Genomic DNA, 22,934 nt, shown 5'->3' on the forward strand with positions numbered 1-22,934 from the left:
TTTTTAAGGAATTTTGTAGAACGATGCAACGCTGATGCGTCAATAAAATACAAGAAAATCTCAAATATTTCACACGTGTAGAAGCAGAAAATAGCATAGTATCTTATAGGCTAAGAAATATTTTCATAGCTTTTCTGTCAAAAGGGTTATTTAGAAACTAACGCCGCGAACTTGTTTGTTCACATCGGCTGTGACCCGTGGTGACACATATGAGAACACCTTTAAGTCACGTGATTCCTGGCCCTGAACTCGCTTATTTGAAACAACGCATGGCTTAATAGGGCTCAAAATTGTATTGAGAATTAAAACAGGAATAACAAAACAATAAACGATCGGCATGTGATGTACTCAGGGCGATGTATTATAAGTATGCACTGAGAGGGTAAATATAACCAGGGCGAGGTTTCCATGTTCAGTCCCTGTATGTGCTATCGCCCCATGATCCCATATATCCGCCCCAACCCTGACGTTCGATTTGCATAAAGCGGAGTGGCTCCATGTTGTTGTGGTTGCCCATCAGACTCATCTTGTCATGAATGGTGACGTTTAATGGCGTGTACAGCTCCTTTGCTAATGCATCGTCCAAGCTCATCTTGAAAATATCTACAACAAACTTCTTCTTCACGTACCTGTAATAGCATAGTAAATTCAGTTTGAACTGTACTATTTTTATTTTTAAATTGATCGTTAAAACAACATGAGAAATACAAAGTTTTTACAATCAGGATTTAGTATATTTGATCACAATAAGTATTAACAAGTTAATACAACCGCTTGCACAACCTCGCGAGATGCTCATGAAGACAATAATTTGCATCCAAATCAGTACTTTCTACAGAACTTGTGCACTTGAGTTGCGACTCCAAATTACGCACCCAAAATTCTAAAGGCTTTCGGTGGAATTTGAATCTATGACCTATTGGGCGAGAGACGAACACATAATTATGATACTGTAATACCTCGCTGTTTTGCAAAAGCAGCATTTTGGTAACCCATTGTGATGTCGTATGAAACACATAATAACTGGGCACAAATATCCTGGAATAAAGTGCGTCGAAGCAACAAATGTTCATTTTCTATTGTTGCCCACGTAATAAGCACAATCGCTGATGGGAGGAATCCCGGTGGACAATTTACGATTGACCTTTCAAGGTGCAAGGGGGGGGGGTGGGTGACAGTGTTGCACATAACATTGGATTCAACCCGAGAATGCAGTTTCCATTCTTATAATTTGTGCCTCCTTCAACGAAAGAAGCAGTATACGTTGGAACATTAAACATGACCATGGATGGTTATGTCAGAATGAATGTCATTTGATTACGATGGTTCGCTTAATATCATTCAATTGAGTTGTGGCTATATTAGGTTATGTGCCGATATGCATTTTAACAGTCCATTGGTGTGCTATCCGAGTCTGACAAAAGCAAATGTCTTTTAATGTGTCGCTTTCTCCCAAAGAAAAGGAAATGTTGAAGATATATTGACATTAATGTTTCAGTTTCTGCTGTGCAATCGGACATTATGCTCCCCGTCTCACCTTGCGTGTTCGTCACGGAGAACGCCAACTGACACGAGATTAACGATGACGTCAAGTTTTCCGTCACCATCTACGTCACCAATTGCACCTGCAGAGAATGAATTGCAACTTTAATACTGATTGTTTGGAGTTGTGATAAAATCACATCTTTAATACTGAAGGTACAAGTAGTATAATGCCATCTCCAACAATGCTAGTTTTCTGAATAAACCTGGGTACAATTTAGAATACTCAACATGATATTGAGTTACATATTTCTAATAAAAAAGATCTTACACAAGTGACAACGAAATAGAACAACCTCATCAAATTCCTCTTAAATTAAAGGTCTATCCTTGCCTGTTGTTCTTTCGTCTGGCTGCACGAGGATACATAACGCATCTTTGCTGTCCTCGTCCAGCTCCACCTCGCGTCTACCATGTGACCAGGGAAATGCGTTTTCTGCTATCACGTGATCACTGCCATATTTGGCAATATTTGCTTGTACTGCTTCCCGATCTGATTCGTCTAACTCTACAAAAGAACTTAAACTTTATATCAATAAATTCTGGAAGATTGATCATTCACCAGCCAGCAAGACCATATGCATGCATGCGATATTATTTGCATATCAGATATATACCGAGAACGATATTAAACCTATGTTGGTTGCCCATCGGATACAAGTCGGACCAAAATCATGTCGACTACACATTGGACCGAAATCGAACCTATATCAAAACGCATATCTAGTCATTATTGGCTATCGCGTTGTCGGATACATTTTGAAAAATACATATTGTCTATATGGATTCACGAGATCAGAGATAACTGACCGCGGCCGTGTTAGACCGGTTGGTACTTAATGCATGTGCTTTATATTCTATAAAGGTACGGGAGGAATTTGGAGTGGCCGGATAGTACAAGTGGCCATTTAAAACCGGTGGCCTTACGACAAGGAGTGGCTCATGTATACCGATCTATAAAGACGCCTTGTAAGCCTCGTAAAATATGTTTTTGAACAAAAATTGAAACACTTATTTTAAATAAAAAAACATATAGTATACTTAAAGTTAGTGGCAATACATTTTAACTCATTTTCGCAGACAGATGCTTAACCATTATGCGATCTTAAGTATTTGTTATAACAAATTAAGCGAATGCATACCGAGGGAGCGACAGCGACCGATTGTAAGTTCAGTACGTTGGTAATACACGAAATATCATCGGCTGAAACTCTGGTAAGGAGATCATTAGATGAGATGTCATGGCCAAACGAATGAATCGACTTAGTCACGTAGACTAACGGTCGAAATACAGTGAAAAAGTACTTGGTACTAAATAGCGTAATTATTCGGAGTTTCGCACAGTAATCGAGTTGGGTGGAGTTAGTAAGGGACCTGATTATGGGAAGTTTTTTAAGGAGTAGAAAATGGTTAAAGCTTCTCAGACCCCAGTGGCTTATAAAACTCAAGGGGATTATTTAGATTCCAACCAACACATAAAAAGACTAGGAATGGCAACGAGTACCCGAGTACTCGATCGATCGTCCGAGTACTCGAATACTAATTTACAAGTCGAGTACTCGGATAACTAAACAAAAACATTATTATTTTTAATTTCACTTAAACAACGATACACTAACGATGTTACAGTACTGACGCATTCCCAACAAGACACAATGTACAAACCCTCTAATCCCCGCTAGGAACAAGACTTAATTCTAATTGACATCATGGTCACGACCATAGGAGACCTTACTGTAAAAATATTTTTCCGAGCCTTGTTCCCAGAGTTTGAGCGGAGACCGCATGTTGGTTATATCCATGGCAAACAGTTCGGCAAGAAAAACCGACTGGTCAGACTTGCACTCGATGTAGTTCTAAAAAGAAACAAACAAGAATTAGGAAAGAGGAACTTAGTTAGGAAATTCTTTTTCAATATAAATAAAATGAGACTGATCTTAAAGCCGCACTTTCACAGATACACCGTTTTTACAACTTTTTTTTGTCTTGGAAAGAGCAAATATTTCCGTAAATATCTGCAAACCAGTGATACAAGATTGCTGACAAAAGATCATATCACATATTCTTATATTTCCGTTCGAAAATTAATGTTTTATGGCTTAAACCGTTACTAACGGTTTACGAAAATATGCATAAAACATAAAAAAATAACTTAATTATATAATCTGCGGTCTAATTTTTAGTCAGAAGTCTTATGTGACTGGTTTCCATGGATTTTCGCAAAGATTGGCTCGTCCCAAGACAAAAAATTAAAAAAAAAATGTGAAAACGTTCAATCTGTGAGAGTGCAGCTTTAAACTTCACTTTATTTAAAGTAGAATGGCTTTCAATGAAGTAATGAGTTCATCAAATCGATCAACCTTAAAAGAGGGCATTTGTAACAACCTTGTCAATGACGGCTCGATTGTTCCGGAAGTGGCTCTGTGGGAGCAGGACGCCTTCTAATGCCTCGTTCTCTTCATTAATTTCCGTCTCTTCGAACTCCCAACTTGCTGTGTCCGTGAAACGTCTTTTTAACTGTAGCATCATATAAGCACCCGTATTTCACCATTGTACGAGACTACGGTATGCTGTGTACAGTTATTTATACTTTGCTTCATGGTAACGTTATGTTGACAATCAAAATAAATTAAATATTCTTAAATTACTAGTATGTGATATTCTGATGTTTGGATGCAATAGCGAAACAAGAAAGAATATTTTGGCTTTCAAAATAATTGGTATGGGATGTAGGAGAGAACATTATTTGTTTGTCTTTAATTCCTGATGATCAGCCCCAGCTGGACTTACAATTCTTTGGCTGCCAGTGGCCCTGTTAATGGCTCCAATGTTTTTAGGATCGGTACCCTCTCGACCTTGGGCTTTAAAAATAAACACGTCACGGTTGATAGCACTCGTGTGTGCCACGAGGTCTGAAGACACGTCATACTTGTTGGACGTGAAATTCCACAGAACGCTGCCGTCTCGCCCATCGATGACCAACGTCTAAAATGTATTAGTTTGCGTTTCACATACTGAGAACCAAGATCTTGTGTGCTATTTTTGTCTCCAATTTTATTTCATAAATTATCAGAGTTGAACATTAGCGTACTGAATATGAATTGGCTGTAGTGGCAGTTAACTGTAAAAGTATGGTTTGCGAATTCCACTTAATAAGTCAGATACTAACTGGTCAACGTAATAAGATTCGTGGAACCACTTAGCTATAAATATATTTATACGAATCTCATTACGTTAACCAGTTAGTATGTTACTTATTAAGTGGCATTCGTAAACCATAACTAGTTAACCAATTAATGTTGTACAGCTTTAAAGGGTAATAGGTGGCAGTTCTGGGCACTTTTTAGCCTGTTTGAAGTCTTGTGATATTTATCTTACCAAAAAAGTAACGCGAATATTAACTAGTTAGCTAGATAATTATCTCGAAAATTAAGTGGTTAACAGGAAACAATTCGTGAACGTTAAACAGGTTATCTTTGGCAGTTATATGCCACCATAATTGCCTGAACAGCACTAGACAGATATTTTTGCAAGGTTCGTAGATGCTTACGATTAAAGGAATGAATTCGCAATGAAATGGAAAGAGTGTCATCTTAATCATTTATTTATTAACAAGAGTGGCGTGTTCGTGGCAACATACATAATATATCACAGTGAGGGCCTTTTTTAGAAACTGGTTAGTAAACTAATCACGACGCATTTCTAGTACTGTCTACATGATCACAGTTCTACGATAGCTTTTTCTCCGGTGAAGTCGACCTAAATCACGAGGCATAACAAAATCACTAATGACGTCTACCTAATTTAATGTTAAAGGTAAAGGAGTCTTACGTCTGAGTGGTTATAAAAAGGATGAGGCATCCTGACACCTCTGTACAAGGTAAAAGATGTATGACGTTACAGAATGGCCAGGTACCATGACTCCCTTGAACAAGGTGAGCAGTCAAAGTCACATACGTCCTTAGCATTATACACCCTGAATCACTTCACAAGTTAAAAGATGAAGGTCACTCACGTCTGTGGTGTTATAGGACGGCCAGGCACCCCGACTCCAGTGGACCATGAAGTCCAGCACGTCATCGTCGTTAAAGTAACCCGGGGCCGGTACACTTTATTAATATAAGTGTTAGAAATTCATTTAAATGAATGATAATAAGTCTTATTCGTATTACTAATATGAAACATGTGAGTTCCCTAGCTAAGCTAGACGACACGGGTAGTTTGTTCAAGGTGATGCAAAAATACATTTTTAACTTAAGCGACTTGTAATTATCAAAGGTAAATGTGAAAGAACCTGGTTAAGTTGCGAATACGAACTGTTCGGGGTCGCCGTAACATTGACACACTCAAATGTCAATTAAAATGGTTAAAAACTTAAAAAGGTTGAAAGGCAGTAATTTCGTTGCCTGAAAACAGTAAAGGCGCAATCTTCCCCTACAAACCTGTACGACTCACGGTCCTCAAACTCTATCTTCCACATGAGATCAAGAGTCTCGCCGTCATAGAGCGCCAGGACGCCATTGAATGCGTTCACGAGTATGTCACGGACGCCATCCTGGTTGACGTCCACGAGCACCGGTGGCACCATGACGCCTTTTCCACCAGTACTGGGGAAGGAGATAACGAGAGGGGTTTTTGATGTATGCAGTGAAAATATATTGCGTGTAGCTTTGTCATAAGTATGGACAATGGTATTGACTTCGTCAAAAATTAACTGTTAAGGATGCTTTAAGACAATTACATAAATAGTAGCATAATGTTCTGAGTAACTTCTAAAAGAAACCGGAAAAATAAGCTGCGACACTTTTCATATACAAAAAAATATGATGTGTTTAGCGATGATTTCAATTTTGACCGATGACAACACGTCACTGTTTCGAAAGTTCGTTGATAAGTCTTATACATGTTACTCACTTGATGATGTCAATGGTGCCATTCTCGAATGGTTCCTTGGATCCCCATTGCGGATATTTACCCCTGGTCCCCGGTACAGAGTGGTCCTTAGGCAGCCCTTTAACGTAGCGGTAAAAGTCCGGGATGGACATCGCCATCAGCTTTCCTGTTGTGTAATAACAGTATAGATGAAAATGATAATTAATCACTACAATATGTTCTCGAATTGTTTCTATGAGCGCCGTTGCGGTCAGCCCATTTACGTAACAGCTTAAACGGGATAGAGCCTTTTATCTTTAATAAAAAAAATATATGTAAAAGCTAGAGTTCTACAGTAGTATTGTAAACACAATAGCAAAAAAGGGAATAGACAGAAATATGGAAATTAGTCCTCAGTATAGATGCAATCCATCCACAATTCATAAAGCCAAACAAAAGATGTCTAGGGATTGGCATTGTGAATTATAAAAGTATATCACGGTTAATGCTCTTACAATCATAATGTCAAATAAAATAATGAAATGTGCTGTCCTGTGACACAAACATTAATTGAAAAAAAAATGAAAAATCGGTGTATTAAAGCTGCACTCGCACTGATTGAACGTTTTGACAACTTTTTTTATTTGGAACGAGCCAATTTATGCAAAAATGCATGTAAACAAGTCCTATAACATTGCTGACAAAAATGATCGCAGATTTTTATTAAGTTCAAAAACTGATGTTTTATGCATATTTCTTAAACCGTTAGTAACGGTTTTATCAATAAAACATTAATATCGGAACAGAAATATGTGCATCTGCGATCTGATATTTTGTCAGCAGTCTTTTATAATGCAATGTTTACAGATATTTACGCAGTAATTTGCTCATTCCAAGCGAAAATAAAAAAGATGTAAAAACGGTAAATCTGTGAGAGGGCAGCTTTAAGCTAACTTATTCTTGACCAAAAATGTTGTTCCACTTACCTCCGATAGCTTCCCCACCCGTGCCTATGAGGATATATTGGGAGCCGTCTCGGCGTGTGTGCACGACCGGCGACATGTGTGTCTCTCGCTCTTCCGGTGTCTTCATATAGGAGCCGATTGCCTGACCCGTCCGTCCCGAAACCATAATAATGTGACCAGATTGCCGGGAATGGACCTGTATAAAATTACACTAATCAGATAGTTCGAAGTCATATAACGTAACGGTTGAATTTTAAAAAAAAAACAGTACACTATCAAATCTTATACTAAAGTAAACCGCCCCGACATCATCAATATCCGAAATCGGTATCTATCCCCCGGACACCCAACTCATCGGGAAGTACAACCTAATAAGATTGATTATGAAACTTCTGGTGGAGGACTATACATCACATTTATTGCGATACTCCTTGAGGCGGAAGTATACTTTACATCGAGTGTGATACTCCTAGAGAAGGAAGTATACTTCACATCGAGTGGTATACTCCTGGCGGAGGAAGTATACTTTACATTGACTGTGATACTCCTGGAGGAGGAAGTTTACTTTACATCGAGTGTGATACTCCTGGAGGCAGAAGTATACTTTACATCGAGTGTGATACTCCTGGAGGAGGAAGTATACTTTACATTGAGTGTGATACTCCTGAAAGAGGAAGTATACTTAACATCGAGTGCGATACTGAGGAAGTATACTTTACATTGAGTGTGGTACTCCTGGAGGAGGAAGTATGCTTCACATTGAGAGTGATACTCCTGGAGGAGGAAGTATACTTTACATTGAGTGTGATACTCCTGGAGGAGGAAGTACACTTTACATCGAGTATGATACTCCTGAAAGAGGAAGTATACTTTACATTATGTGATACTCATGGAGAAGGAAGTTTACTTCATATTGAGTGTGATACTCCTGGAGGAGGAAGTATACTTTACATTGAATGTGATACTCCATAAAGAGGATGTATACTTTACATCGAGTGTGATACTCCTGAAGGAGGAAGTATATTTCACATTGAGTGGGATACTCCTGAAGGAGAAAGTATACTTTATATTGAGTGTGATACTCCTGGAGGAGGAAGTATACTTTACATTGAGTGTGATACTCCATAAAGAGGATGTATACTTTACCATGAGTGTGATACTTCTGAAGGAGGAAGTATACTTCACATTGAGTGGGATACTCTTGGAGGAGAAAGTATACTTCACATTGAGTGTGATACTCCTGGAGGAGGAAGTACACTTTACGTTGAGTGTGATACTCCTGGAGGAGGACGTATAATTTACATTGAGTATGATATTCCTGAAAGAGGAAGTTTACTTCACATTGAGTGTGATACTGCTGGAGGAGGAAGTATACTTCACATTGAATGTGATACTCCTGGAGGAGGACGTATACTTTACATTGAGTGTGATACTCCTGGAGGAGGAATACACTTCATTGTTCTTTGAATTGAGTGAGATACTCCTGAAAGAGGAAGTATACTTTACATTATGTGATACTCCTGGAGGAGGAAGTGCACTTTACATTGAGTGTGATACTCCTGGAGGAGGAAGCATACTTTACATTGAGCGTGATACTCCTGAAAAAGGAAGTACACTTTACATTATGTGATACTCCTGGAGGAGGAAGTATACTTCGCATTGACTGTGATATTCCTAGAGGTGGAAGTATACTTGACATTGAATGTGATACTCCTGGAGGGGAAAGTATACTTTACATTGAGTGTGATACTCCTGAAGGAGGAAGTACACTTTACATCTAGTATGATACTCCTGAAATAGGAAGTATACTTTACATTATGTGATACCCATGGAGAAGGACGTATACTTCATATTGAATGTGATACTCCTGGAGGAGGAAGTATACTTTACATTGAGTGTGATACTCCATAAAGAGGAAGTATACTTTACATCGAGTGTGATACTCCTGAAGGAGGAAGTATACTTCACATTGAGTAGGGTACTCCTGGAGGATGAAGCTTACTTCACATTGATTGTTATACTCCTGGAGGAGGAAGTACACTTTACATTGAGTGTGATACTCCTGGAGGAGGACGTATACTTTACATTGAGTGTGATACTCCTGAAGGAGGAAGTTTACTTCACATTGAGTGTGATACTGCTGGAGGAGGAAGTATACTTCACATTGAGTGTGATACTCCTGGAGGAGGAAGTACACTTTACATTGAGTGTGATACTCCCGGAGGAGGACGTATACTTTACATTGAGTGTGATACTCCTGGGGGAGGAATATACTTCATTGTTCTTTGAATTGAGTGTGATACTCCTGGAGGAGGAAGTACACTTTACATCGAGTGTGATACTCCCGGAGGAGGACGTATACTTTACATTGAGTGTGATACTCCTGGAGGAGGAATATACTTCATTGTTCTTTGAATTGAGTGTGATACTCCTGAAAGAGGAAGTATACTTTACATTATGTGATACTCTTGGAGGAGGAAGTGCACTTTACATTGTGTGTGATACTCCTGGAGGAGGAAGCATACTTTACATTGAGCGTGATACTCCTGAAAGAGGAAGTACACTTTACATTATGTGACACTCCTGGAGGAGGAAGTATACTTCGCATTGAGTGTGATATTCCTGGAGGAGGAAGTATACTTGACATTGAATGTGATACTCCTGGAGGAGGACGTATACTTTACATTGAGTGTGATACTCCTGGAGGAGGAATAAACTTTATTGTTCTTTGTATTGAGTATGGTACTCCTGAAAGAGGATGTATACTTTACATTATGTGATACTCCTGGAGGAGGAAGTGCACTTTACATCGAGTGTGATACTCCTGGAGGAGGAAGCATACTTTACATTGAGCGTGATACTCCTGAAAGAGGATGTATACTTTACATTATGTGATACTCCTGGAGGAGGAAGTGCACTTTACATCGAGTGTGATACTCCTGGAGGAGGAAGCATACTTTATATTGAGCGTAATACTCCTGAAAGAGTAAGTACACTTTACATTATGTTATACTCCTGGCGGAGGAAGTATACTTCGCATTGAGTGTGATATTCCTGGAGGAGGAAGTATACTTGACATTGAGTGTGTTACTCCTGGAGGAGAAAGTATACTTTACATTGAGTGTGATACTCCTGGAGGAGGAAATATACTTCACATTTTTACATTGAGTGTGATACTCCTGAAGGAGGAAGTATACTTCACATTGAGTGTGATTTTCCATAAAGAGGAAGTATACTTTACATCGAATGTGATACTCCTGAAGGAGGAAATATACTTCACATTGAGTGTGATACTCCATAAAAACGAAGTATACTTTACATCGAGTGTGATACTCCTGAAGGAGGAAGTATACTTCACATTGAGTGTGATACTCCTGGAGGAGGAAGTATACTTCACATTGAGTGTGAAACTTCTGGAGGAGGAAGTACACTTTACATTGAGAGTGAAACTCCTGGGGGAGGACGTATACTTTACATTGAGTGTGATACTCCTGGAGGAGGAATATACTTCATTGTTCTTTAAATTGAGTGTGACACTCCTGAAAGAGGAAGTATACGTAACATTATGTGATACACCTGGAGGAGGAAGTACACTTTACATTGAGTGTGATACTCCTGGAGGAGGAATTATATTTACCATGAGTGTGATACTCTTGAAAGAGGAAGTACACTTTACATTATGTGATTCTCCTGGAGGAGGAAGTATACTTCGCATTGAGTGTGATACTCCTGGAGGAAGAAATATACTTTACATTGAGTGTGATACTCCTGGAGGAGGAAGTTTACTTTACATCGAGTGTGATACTCCTGGAGGAGGAAGTATAATTTACATTGAGTGTGATACTTCTGGAGGAGGAAGTACACTTTACATCGAGTGTGATACTCCTGGAGGAGAAAGTATACTTTACATTGAATGTGATACTCCTGAAAGAGTAAGTATGCTTTACATCGAGTGTGATACTCCTGGGGGAGGAAGTTTGCTTCACATTGAGTGTGATACTCCTGAAAGAGGAAGTATGCTTTACATCGAGTGTGATACTCATGGAGGAGGAAGTATACTTTACATTGAGTGTGATACTCCTGAAAGAGGAAGCATGCTTTACATTGAGTGTGATACTCCTGGAGGAGGAAGTATACTTCACATTGAGTGTGATACTCCTGAACGAGGAAGTATGCTTTACATTGAGTGTGATACTCCTGGAAAAGGAAGTATACTTCACATTGAGTGTGATACTCCTGAAAGAGGTAGTATACTTCATATTGAGTATGATTCTCTTGAAAGAGGAAGTATGCTTTACATTGAGTGTGATACTCATGAAGGAGGAATTTTGCTTTACATTGAGTGTGATACTCCTGGAGGAGGAACTTTGCTTTACATTGAGTGTGATACTCCTGGAGGAGGAATATACTTCATTGTTCTTTGATTGAGTGTGATACTCCTGGAGGAGGAAGTTTGCTTTACATTGAGTGTGATACTCCTGGAGGAGGAATACACTTCATTGTTCTTTGATTGAGTGTGATACTCCTGAAAGAGGAAGTATACTTTTTTATGAGTGTAGGTATACCTTACTTATGGCGTGATTCAAAGTTGTCATTATGTTTTAGAGTACTCTTCTTGTATGTGTTTGGTTAATAGTGTTGTACTGTGTGACTCGAATGTGGTTTTTAAATTTTAAATATTACCAATGGCATTGTTACGATATAAATGTGAAAATATCTACCGGTAATAAAATATGTTAGAGATTCAACCGGGCCACGTTTTCGTCACTGTTGAGTGTGTTTCCGCGGCCTAATACAAAGGTGACGAATACCGGTTTTCTTTTATTTTTCAACTGTCTCCACATTCGCCTTTAAGACTTATAGTGTGAACCTAAATTGCGTTGACTGAGATTTAAGAGAAAGATACAACTTTCGCTAACCTGCGCGGGCACATATGAATCGCCGCCGTGCGCGATGATGATGTCTGCCACCCCGTCCTCATCAACATCCGGTATGGCGGCCGGGGCGTAGATGTTCCAACCACGGTTCAGATATTTTGTGTCCGCCTCCCAAAGCGTCTCCCCTGATGATAAAATGTGAATTTTTATGAGCGAGATATATAATCTACTTTAGCATCTCGTATTATTTATTTGTTAAGTATACGTTGTACGTTTCCAATTTAATAACAAATGATAACTTGATAACAAATGATAACTTGATAACAAATGATAACTTAATAACAAATGATAACTTAATAACAAATGATAACTTGATAATAAATTATCAAGAAATAAAAGCATATTATATCATATTACAGTATAGGGTACTTTTGAATTTTGTCAAATCTCATTTTATGTTGAAGGCAATGTTTTATATTGATGATATATATGTTTAAATGTGTAAAATACAATTTTGGCTAGTTTTACTGCTTTATTATATTTTTGATGAGCCTTTGTCATCAAGCCACTGACATCAAATATGTTGTATAAGCCAACAAATCTGAAATTAAGTTTACAAACAATATATACATAAAGAGTCATTCTAATATATGTGTAATACCCAATGAACGCATTCCAGCAAAAGGGAGACAATCAACATACACTCTTAAATTACCGTTGAGCGGGTTAATGGCCCTCATCTCGGCGAGCCGGCCGGTGGCGATACAGTCATCCACGCCGTCCTGGTTGACGTCAATTCCGTGACATACGAGCTCTAACACCTCCGCGTACGAATCAGCTTTCCACAGCAACTTCCCATCACGGCCGCGTAACGCCACCACGGCGCCCGCGCACGGAAACGTTAGACCTGTTCCGGGATATAAAGGAAGATATTTTGTTCAAGCGGTTAGTTGGTGACGAAAATGAATAAATGGTTGTTGTTGCTGGTGGTGGTGGTGATGATGATGGTGGTGGTGGAAGTGGTGGTGGAAGTGGTGGTGGTGGTGGTGGTGGTGGTGGTGAAAATGTTGATGGAAGTGGTGGTGGAATTGGTGGTTGAAGTGGTGTTGGAAGTGGTGGAAGTGGTGGTGGAAGTGGTGAAAGTGGTGAAAGTGGTGATGGAAGTGGTGGCTGAAGTGGTGGAAGTGGTGGTGGAAGTGGTGGTGGAAGTAGTGGTGGTGGTAGTGGTGTTCCATAACGTACAGGACTTTACCGTTATCTTTGCAGAACTGTGCCATGTCCGCCTCTGTGTGAATGTTGGTAACATCTTTCCCCAGCGCGAGCCCAATGATGACGTCAAGAACGCCGTCTTGGTCGACGTCGACCAGGCGTATGCAGGACTCCGTACCTGGAAACAACAACAGCGTAATAAAATGCTCTTCAAAATGCTATTCTATAGAAGATTTCATATGGGCAATGAGAATATATATATATATATATATATGTCACTATGTCATTTTTTTAAGATTTACGAAATATTGGGTAAATAACACATGAAATGGTTGTTGTAAGAACGTTTACGTAAGTCAGTCGGCATATGGCAGAACATTTCTGATACAATGTTCGCATCCAATATTAACAGAAAGTTAAAGCAACGTACGCCAGTCTGCCATCTTTGTTCTCCAGTCGCCTGACCGCTTTTTAAGCGCCGCCACCCCGCCACCAGAATCACCAAACACATATTCTTTTACCGACGGCGTCACATAACCAAATACGTATCCAAGTCCAAACAAAAGTAACCCAAACACAATACATATTGCCGCTCTTTTCGGCGAACAAAATGAATTATCATATTTCCTGTTTCTTGAGGGTGAGAATTCCAAAGCTGTGCCGTTATGCGGCCTTTGTTTCATATGTAAGAGAACATCCGTGTCACTGATGACTACTTCCGGTGCGGTGAGGGCTCCTCGTGCTGCGACGTCCTGGTTAACGTCATCATTCCAGTCTTCGTCGCTGTTGTCGGCCTGTGGAAGCTGGCTATAGCTCGTAGTGTCTGAAAAAGTTATAATAACGTTTACCTATTATATATGTTTCATTTTATTTTTTAAAATTGAATATTTGATTTGGACAAAAAATAATCGTAATTTAACATTATTATACACACATCTATAACACTATATGATAATAGCAGTGAAAAGATTTATTTTTGTCAAAGTGATCACATGTGCATGAAAAATATTCATGTTCCGTTCAGCTTTATTCAGTTCTGTTCTGTTATATTCCATTAGGTTTCTTAAATCTTTTGAAAATGCTTTACCGGCCATTTTATTTATATATCCTTATTATTTTGTATATCCTTTTTTATTTTAGAATTTATAATCAACAAGTCAAAATAATAATCTAAACATTCCTTCAATTATGTAGCAGACAATTTGATAATATTTTACTGCATTATCTTATCTATTCAAACATGTCGCTTTCCCTTGTTTTTCAATCGGCTTCGTTCTTGATGTCTCTTGGAACAAAAGTATGATAACAGAAATCGCGAATGTAGAAATTATTTTGATAATTATTAACTTTATGATAAAATACTGTCAATTTTTCAATGATGACGAGGGTAAAGTAAAGATGATCTGCAAACAAAAAATGTTGTTGTTGTTGTTGTTGTTGTTGCTGCTGCTGCTGCTGCTGCTGCTGATGATGATGATGATGATGATTATGAGGAGGAGGAGGAGGAGGAGGAGAAAGACTAAGACGACGAGAAGGACGACGACGAGGAAGGACGACGACGACGAGGACGAGAAGAAGGACGGGAGGAGGGGGCCACTGACAAGAAGCATTCACTGCACGTATTCAAATGCTCACAATGGGTTATCTTATCGTTGAGGGTAGAAACATTTTGGGATTAATAAGCATGCAGATTATGCCAATTAGGTCAAATTGAAGACAAAGATTATTGATTTGTGTTTATTTAGTGATAATTCTGTTTCCTAAGAAAGAGGGCCAAGATATTGATGGTACATTTTTAACATATCCATGTTTTGCTACCAGAAAAAAAACTCGCTCGCTCGATGGCTATTTTATTGTAATAATCAGGGTACAAATGTCATTGACTACAACTGACTCGTGAAGTTGTGGAACCACAAAGCTCGACTAGAATGAGAGACCAAACTTTAAGCTTGAATTCTTATCAGGTTGGCTAGCCTGATAAACTGATATACACTATCTCGTGTATAATAAGCCTTTTTTTGTAAAAAGCAAACGTGCTTTTTACAAGTTCATTGTTCAAAACATAAATGATAGAAAGCGAAGGGGAGATTACACTTGACGTCATTGTGTATACTCCCTTTCATACTTACTGTCACAAGTTCAAGGTAATTATTATATAGAGTTTGATACTTCTGGAGGAGAAAGTATATTAGCTAACTCCCTCCCTCCCTCCCTCCCTCCCTCCCAAACTACTGAATGTACGTGCGTTTATATCATGTCTATTCATTGAAATAATCAGGCCACAAATGTAGGAGTTCATTAACTACAACTGACAAGTTGCGATACCACAAAGCTCGGCTAGAATGAGAGACCAAACTTGAAGCAATTCTTATCAGGTTGACTAGCCTGATAAACGCTATCTCGTGTATAATAAGCCTATTCTTTATAATAAGCAAACGTGCTTTTTACACGTTCATTGTTCAAAACATCAATATATGATAGAAAGAGAAGGGGAGATAAACGCAAGTTGAAAGTTACACTTGACGTCATTGTGTGTATTCCCTTTCATACTTACTGGCACAAGCTGAAAGTAAAGAATTATATTGAATGTAATATTCCTGGAAAAGGAAGTAAAAACGCTCCCTCCCTCCTGACACTTGACGCCAATGTGTGTACTCCCTTTTATACTTAATGTCGCAAGTTGAAAGTGACACTTGACGCCAATGTGTGTACTCCCTTTTATACTTAATGTCGCAAGTTGAAAGTGAAACTTGACGCCAATGTGTGTACTCCCTTTTATACTTAATGCCGCAAGTTGAAAGTGACACTTGACGCCAATGTTTGTACTCCCTTCTTTACTTACTGTCACAAGTTGAAAGTGACACTTGACGCCAATGTTTGTACTCCCTTCTATACTTACTGTCACAAGTTGAAAGTGACACTTGACGCACATGTGTGCACTCCCTTCTTTACTTAATGCCGCAAGTTGAAAGTGACACTTGACGCCAATGTTTGTACTCCCTTCTTTACTTAATGCCGCAAGTTGAAAGTGACACTTGACGCCAATGTTTGTACTCCCTTCTTTACTTAATGCCGCAAGTTGAAAGTGACACTTGACGCCCATGTGTGCACTCCCTTCTTTACTTAATGCCGCAAGTTGAAAGTGACACTTGACGCCAATGTTTGTACTCCCTTCTTTACTTAATGCCGCAAGTTGAAAGTGACACTTGACGCCAATGTGTGTACTCCCTTCTTTACTTAATGCCGCAAGTTGAAAGTGACACTTGACGCCAATGTTTGTACTCCCTTCTTTACTTAATGCCGCAAGTTGAAAGTGACACTTGACGCCAATGTGTGTACACCCTTCTTTACTTACTGTCACAAGTTGAAAGTGACACTTGACGCCAATGTGTGTACACCCTTCTTTACTTACTGTCACAAGTTGAAAGTGACACTTGACGCCAATGTTTGTACTCCCTTCTTTACTTACTGTCACAAGTTGAAAGTGACACTTGACGCCAATGTTTGTACTCCCTTCTTTACTTACTGTCACAAGTTGAAAGTGACACTTGACGCCAATGTTTGTACTCCCTTCTTTACTTACTGTCACAAGTTGAAAGTGACACTTGACGCCAATGTTTGTACTCCCTTCTTTACTTACTGTCACAAGTTGAAAGTGACACTTGACGCCAATGTGTGCACTCCCTTTTATACTTAATGCCGCAAGTTGAAAGTGACACTTGACGCCAATGTGTGTACTTCCTTCTTTACTTACTGTCACAAGTTGAAAGTGACACTTGACGCCAATGTGTGCACTCCCTTTTATACTTAATGCCGCAAGTTGAAAGTGACACTTGACGCCAATGTGTGTACACCCTTCTTTACTTACTGTCACAAGTTGAAAGTGACACTTGACGCCAATGTGTGTACACCCTTCTTTACTTACTGTCACAAGTTGAAAGTGACACTTGACGCCAATGTGTGTACTCCCTTCTTTACTTACTGTCACAAGTTGAAAGTGACACTTGACGCCAATGTGTGTACTCCCTTCTTTACTTACTGTCACAAGTTGAAAGTGACACTTGACGCCAATGTGTGTACTCCCTTTTATACTTAATGCCGCAAGTTGAAAGTGACACTTGACGCCAATGTTTGTACTCCCTTCTTTACTTACTGTCACAAGTTGAAAGTGACACTTGACGCACATGTTTTTACTCCCTTAAATATTTGTTTTATGCAGTCAGACTCATACCGACCACAAAAAAACTCAAACTAGAATATAACCCAAATATCCCGATCAACTCAAAGAAAAGCGTCGGCCGGAAAATATACAATTACAGATTGGCATCAACAATGAATATATGACCAGGTCTTTGAAAAGCCCTTAAATTGACTAAAGTACGATGAGACTCTAATTTAAAGATCAAGTAATCCGCATCGAAAGTATTGAGCGAGAAATAATTCTTGGTCTAGCTTGCGATTCTGCTCAGTGTATACCTTGAATATGTTCGATCAGAATGTTATGTAGTTTAGTTTAGCTCAAACCCTAGTCTTATCTTCACACTGATTGAGCCTGGTTCCCCTGTAGGATGTTTTTATCTCGTTCAGTCCAGACAGAGTCTGCGAGCTGCGATTTCTGCTAAGTATCTGAATTAGAATCTAGGAGCATATTTATATACTGTTTACACCTTGAACATAAATTCTCAACACTTTGATATAAAAATAAGATGTATTCCATAAATTACAATCTAGTTTAAGCACCAGGATAGATAAAACTTAACGTAGAAAAAAATCTTGAAAATACTTCATACCTGGTTAATTTAAGACATTTTGAACTGTTTTGATTGCAATCAGTAACGCACCCCGAGGCCGGCAGCCAGTCAAGCCTCTGTGTATCCATAAAATAATCAGGATCTTTTTAAGGCCTGGCCAGGAGTGCCTTCCAGCTCGCTACAAAACAAATAATCATAAGATCATTTAATTGCCAGTTTGAATAGTTCCGTCTTGGATTGTTGTACTTTTACTGTTGTTTGAAAAAATAATAAACAAATTATTTATTAATTACATGGTCTCCTGCAACATATTTATATTTCTTGGAACTTACCCTTTTACCGAAACATGTGAGTGTCTTTATTTCTAATATAATGTTTTACATATTTTATTATATACGTAATTAACAACGTAATATATCAGTATATGTATTTTACCTTTATCCACAATACAATATTATGCTGCCAAATAGAGGATATAGTATAAACTTATACCTACAAACTTGTGCTTTGTAGTATAAACTATGTAAAGATTCTGGTATATTTTACTTATTCTTTTGGATTTGTATTTTATATTAAAATATATAATTAAATGCAAATACCGTAATCGGTCAAACTGTTTTGATGTTGTGGACTTGTGTTGGTCTTTACAATGATTCTGTCCGTGTCGATCTATACGTCTGCATCCTCGTTCACCAGAGTGACGATGCTATGCGTACCACACATAGATTTATCATTATCAAACCTCTGATGAATGAGAATGTCCGTATGCCGTTCTGTCCTAGTCTTTTTGTCTGTGATTATCAGTCTGTTTTGCTTGCTTCTTGTTTGTGTGTTTTTTTTTCTATATTGTTTGCGCGTGCGTGCGCGCGTGCGTGCGTGCGTGCGTGTGTGTGTGTGTGTGTGTGTGTTATGGGGGGGGGTGGCGTCGGGGAGGAGCTTTGGGGCTGACTTCGAAACAAGAAAAGAGGATATGGTATGGCGCTGCATCATTAGTAGACACAGGGATTAAGACAATTACGCTGAAATTGCAAAGTCAGTATACATGTTTCAAATAAATTATGTATTGTACATGTATGACGCCGGCATGCCTCGGATTAAGATTCATTATTTTCAATGCTTCCCTTTTTGGTGCTCATTCTGACTTCTAATAATATTCATCAGTTCACACTACATGCACTGATCAGTTGAAATGTAAACAGCTCTCTTTTATTGTCAAGTCAGCAAAATAATAGCGAGTGACTTGTGTTTTATTAAAATATCTCAATAAAGGGAAGTAACTGCTTCATAAAATTGATCAGTGAATTGTTCTCAAATCAGTTGTCTGCTTCCACTTGTACAAACAGTTGCATCCCTTATAGTAAAAGGCGCCATTTCTCACAGACATTCCAGAAGTGTACGCTCGCCATATTTTTTTTGCTTTAAACTTATACTGTACTTTTCTATTTGGTATTGATAATAACTTATTTATTGAGAATTTCTTCGACGCCAATCGACGGCATCACTGCAGGTCAATAAACAATGCCCAATGATCCTTATAGAGTACCCCCCTCAACATTGACTACAGTACATGTACTGAATACTCGACTAAAGTATTAATAAATGTAAAAAATAGCGACGTTGAAAGAAATGGAAGCGCCTTTGAAAGATATGGAAGCCAGAGTCAGGACTTTAAGAGCCACCATTTTTTTTATTTTTTTTACAATTGTGCGACATCACGGACCTATAAACCTGGTTTGAACAGGTTCAAATCGGCACTTTAAAACCTGTATTGTGTAGTTCTTTAGCTATGATTACTCATTTATTTTCTACCTGAATCCTGCCAACAAATATCGTTGCATAATTATATTTTTATCGAGCCTGCATGCTGAATAGGGCCAAATTGGAGGTTTTTTCTAATGCGTGTAAAAAGCATCTGATTCTGAATAGTGCAGTGCTCCAGCTAGCCCGTTTTTCAATGGCGCAGCGCCCGTGCCCCTTTTCTTACCGCCCTGCCCTTTTTTTGAGTAGTGCCCTTTTCACAAATACTCTATTAGGGCCAATTATTCCGTTAGTGCCCTTTTTACTATTGAAATCATTATGAAAGAGCAGCAGCCCTTAATCCGCTGTCATAATTTAGACAAATTACGTAATACTTATGATAATAGTGATCCCGCTAGGTGTCACCATGCCCCCATTGTCTGCTTAAAATATGCCGTACTGCCCTTTCATCTTCCCATGTGCCTTGTCCAAGTCATATGACAGCTATTGTGTATTTGTGTAGTGAGCAGACGACCTGTGTATTCATAATTGGTCATCTTCTAATCCAATAATTAGGAAGAGCCAAATACGGGAACATCGGCAGGAGGCGGGGCTATTTAATGTCAGCCAATCAGAATATACATTGAGAACTCGTTCATTCAATCATGAAAGTTCATAAAATGCGATAGAAAATGTGAAGGGATGGTGAAGAGTTGTCAAGCACAAATCTTTAAAAATAATTGTTAATTGTATTGTACTGATGATACTCGCCATTTTAATTAAAAATTGTTGATTTGAAGCAGACGGTCACTGCCGATTTGTAAACATATGAAAGGTGGCGCTGACACAATCAAATACATCACCTTTTCAGAAATAGTTGTGAAAGTTAATTTCTAAAATATTCATGATAAAAATTTCTTTGTTACCCACAAAAATATGTTGATGTTTTATGTAGCATTTATTTACCATGTCCACGATCTTGTCAAAATTCGCCGAAACCGCCATTTTGTCGGAACATTTTTCGGAGTTATTTTATCAATGCTCTGTTTTATAAGTGATTTTTTAAACCAGGGAAGTGATTTTTATTGTCATTTTATTCTAAAACATCAGCATGTTAAACATTATTTTACCAAAGACAATCAAATAACAGCCAGGCTGAATGTAACATTCGTACCCAATCGCGATCGTACCAAACTAAGATTCGTCTCCAACATATACCTTTTTTTTTGTATCTATTTATTTGATTGCTTCAAATGTTTTACTGTGTTTGTTTTTTTCTTCATTTTACATAATTATTAGGAGAAATATGTGACATTGCACTAAGGAAGTCTCCAGACAAGTACAATCATACTACCACAGACGAAAAGACAAATTTTAATTTTGATATTAAAACACACCCTTCTAATTTTAGAGAAAAAACAACAACACCATTTTGTATAAGTCTGAAAATCATGAAAAATGATTTAAATTGAGTATGTTAACAAAACAAATTCTAGGGGCAGACCCCCCCCCCCCCTAAAAAAACAACCTTGTGACAAAGATTGACCCCTCCCACCACCACCCCCAATCGCCCCTACACGACTCATGTAGCTTGCCCTTTTCAAAACTCCACCCTGCCCTTTTCAAATCCTGGCTGGAGCACTGTAGTGAATATCAGTTAGGGTGTTTCAGCCTCAGTAAATGCATTGTAGTGCTTGGTACATTACAATACTTGCTAACCGATCAACTTAAAATTGTTTCAAGAAAGGAAAGAGAACAAACATATTCATTTAATTTATCATTGTATCTTTGAAAGTCAATTCTCAGTAGAGTTATTAAAAAAACCATAAAAAATAGTTTTCAATATAGCCTGTCAGAATTTTCTTCATGTATTATTGATATCATCTCATAGTACATGTTGTTTCGCCAAAAATAGTTTTAAAAACAGCTTGCAAGGATTTTTATTAATGAAATGTCACTATTTGTTTCACAGTGGTTTGGCCCACATTTAAACTTTTGTCAAAAATGAGTTATTTATTTAATTTATTATAGTACAATTTATCCCAAGTGGAACAGTTATTGTGTTTCCTACTGGGCATATAACCCCATGATAATTATTTAACATGTATCTGCAGCCTAGATAAAAAATAAGACATTATGATTAAACAAGTTCATTTAGATTTTCAACACAAGGAGTTATAACTATATTAGTAAGTTAAAAATTTGTCCTAAGCATATTTTCAATGGATAAGTAGATGAACAGATGTTGTTAAATATGAAACACATTGTCCAAGACCATTTAAACAAGAAAGTTTGATAAAAATAGAATTTAAATTTTGCTTGCCAATATTGTGTTGTTCAGGAATGCTATTATAAATTGTGATGTTGTAAAAGTGCGTAATTTGATAAGTCCCCTCTAAAGTTTAGGGTAGACAGAAGAATTTGACCTCAAGTCAGGTTTGATTGATGGAGAGGAAATTTAATGCAAATTTTACAAGATTTTATGTAGAAAATTGAAATTTTATGAGAAAGTTTTTAGATAGTTGGGTACTTTTTGTGAAGTCAAACCAAGGTTTGGATTATATTTGTATAAAGAAGGTAATTATCTTTCTCATTGGAATATTTATCTCACTTTGTTTTATTCAGGGATAGTGTTCTATATAAACAATATACAGATGCACATACATTTCAGTCTAGATTTAACTCTTCTAGAAAAGCCCCTCTGTTTATGTCATTAACATTGCTGACATTTTGTACATAACATCAGATTCTGTTACTGACTGTTTTTAAAGATGATGATTGACCTTTCATTTCGAGAGCCTAAATGTTTATCAGGGGAATGTAATGATTTGGTAACCTTTTCATTGATCTTACAGTTATGTTTATGGTTTCAATGATACCAAAAATTGATGGGCAATTATTTGATAGTCAAACTAATTGACTGAATGAGAATATCAGAAATGTAAGCTAGTTCATAGAGTTTAATTGCCAGTATCATTATG

At 38.0% G+C, this 22,934-nt stretch overlaps 2 protein-coding genes across 4 annotated transcripts in view; one reads left to right on the forward strand and one right to left on the reverse strand.

Annotated features, from left to right (window-relative positions):
- Nucleotides 1-274: 274 nt before the first annotated feature.
- LOC128232217 (protein FAM234B-like) lies at nucleotides 275-14,647 on the reverse strand. Its single transcript, XM_052945652.1, has 15 exons — nucleotides 14,553-14,647; nucleotides 13,896-14,288; nucleotides 13,509-13,643; nucleotides 12,972-13,163; nucleotides 12,299-12,441; nucleotides 7,401-7,575; nucleotides 6,457-6,601; nucleotides 5,985-6,149; nucleotides 5,558-5,651; nucleotides 4,333-4,527; nucleotides 3,928-4,059; nucleotides 3,278-3,398; nucleotides 1,877-2,050; nucleotides 1,538-1,625; nucleotides 275-629 (listed from the first exon to the last, which is right to left on the reverse strand). Exons 1-15 carry the CDS (start codon nucleotides 14,557-14,559, stop codon nucleotides 413-415), a joined length of 2,376 nt encoding a protein of 791 aa, XP_052801612.1. The 5' UTR covers nucleotides 14,560-14,647; the 3' UTR covers nucleotides 275-412.
- A 3,852-nt stretch (nucleotides 14,648-18,499) lies between these two features.
- LOC128230239 (myb-like protein X) overlaps nucleotides 18,500-22,934 on the forward strand; it is a 71,093-nt gene continuing 66,658 nt past the window's right edge. Inside the window, exon 1 of one of the 3 annotated variants that reach the window (XM_052942337.1) lies at nucleotides 18,500-18,564. The gene's annotated coding sequence lies outside the window, so the exon portion shown is untranslated. The remainder of the gene's footprint in view (nucleotides 18,565-22,934) is intronic. The other 2 variants (XM_052942343.1, XM_052942346.1) reach the window with 2 other exon arrangements.

This window comes from Mya arenaria, chromosome 4 (genome assembly GCF_026914265.1).
Source record: "Mya arenaria isolate MELC-2E11 chromosome 4, ASM2691426v1".
Taxonomy (NCBI): Eukaryota; Metazoa; Mollusca; class Bivalvia; order Myida; family Myidae; genus Mya; species Mya arenaria.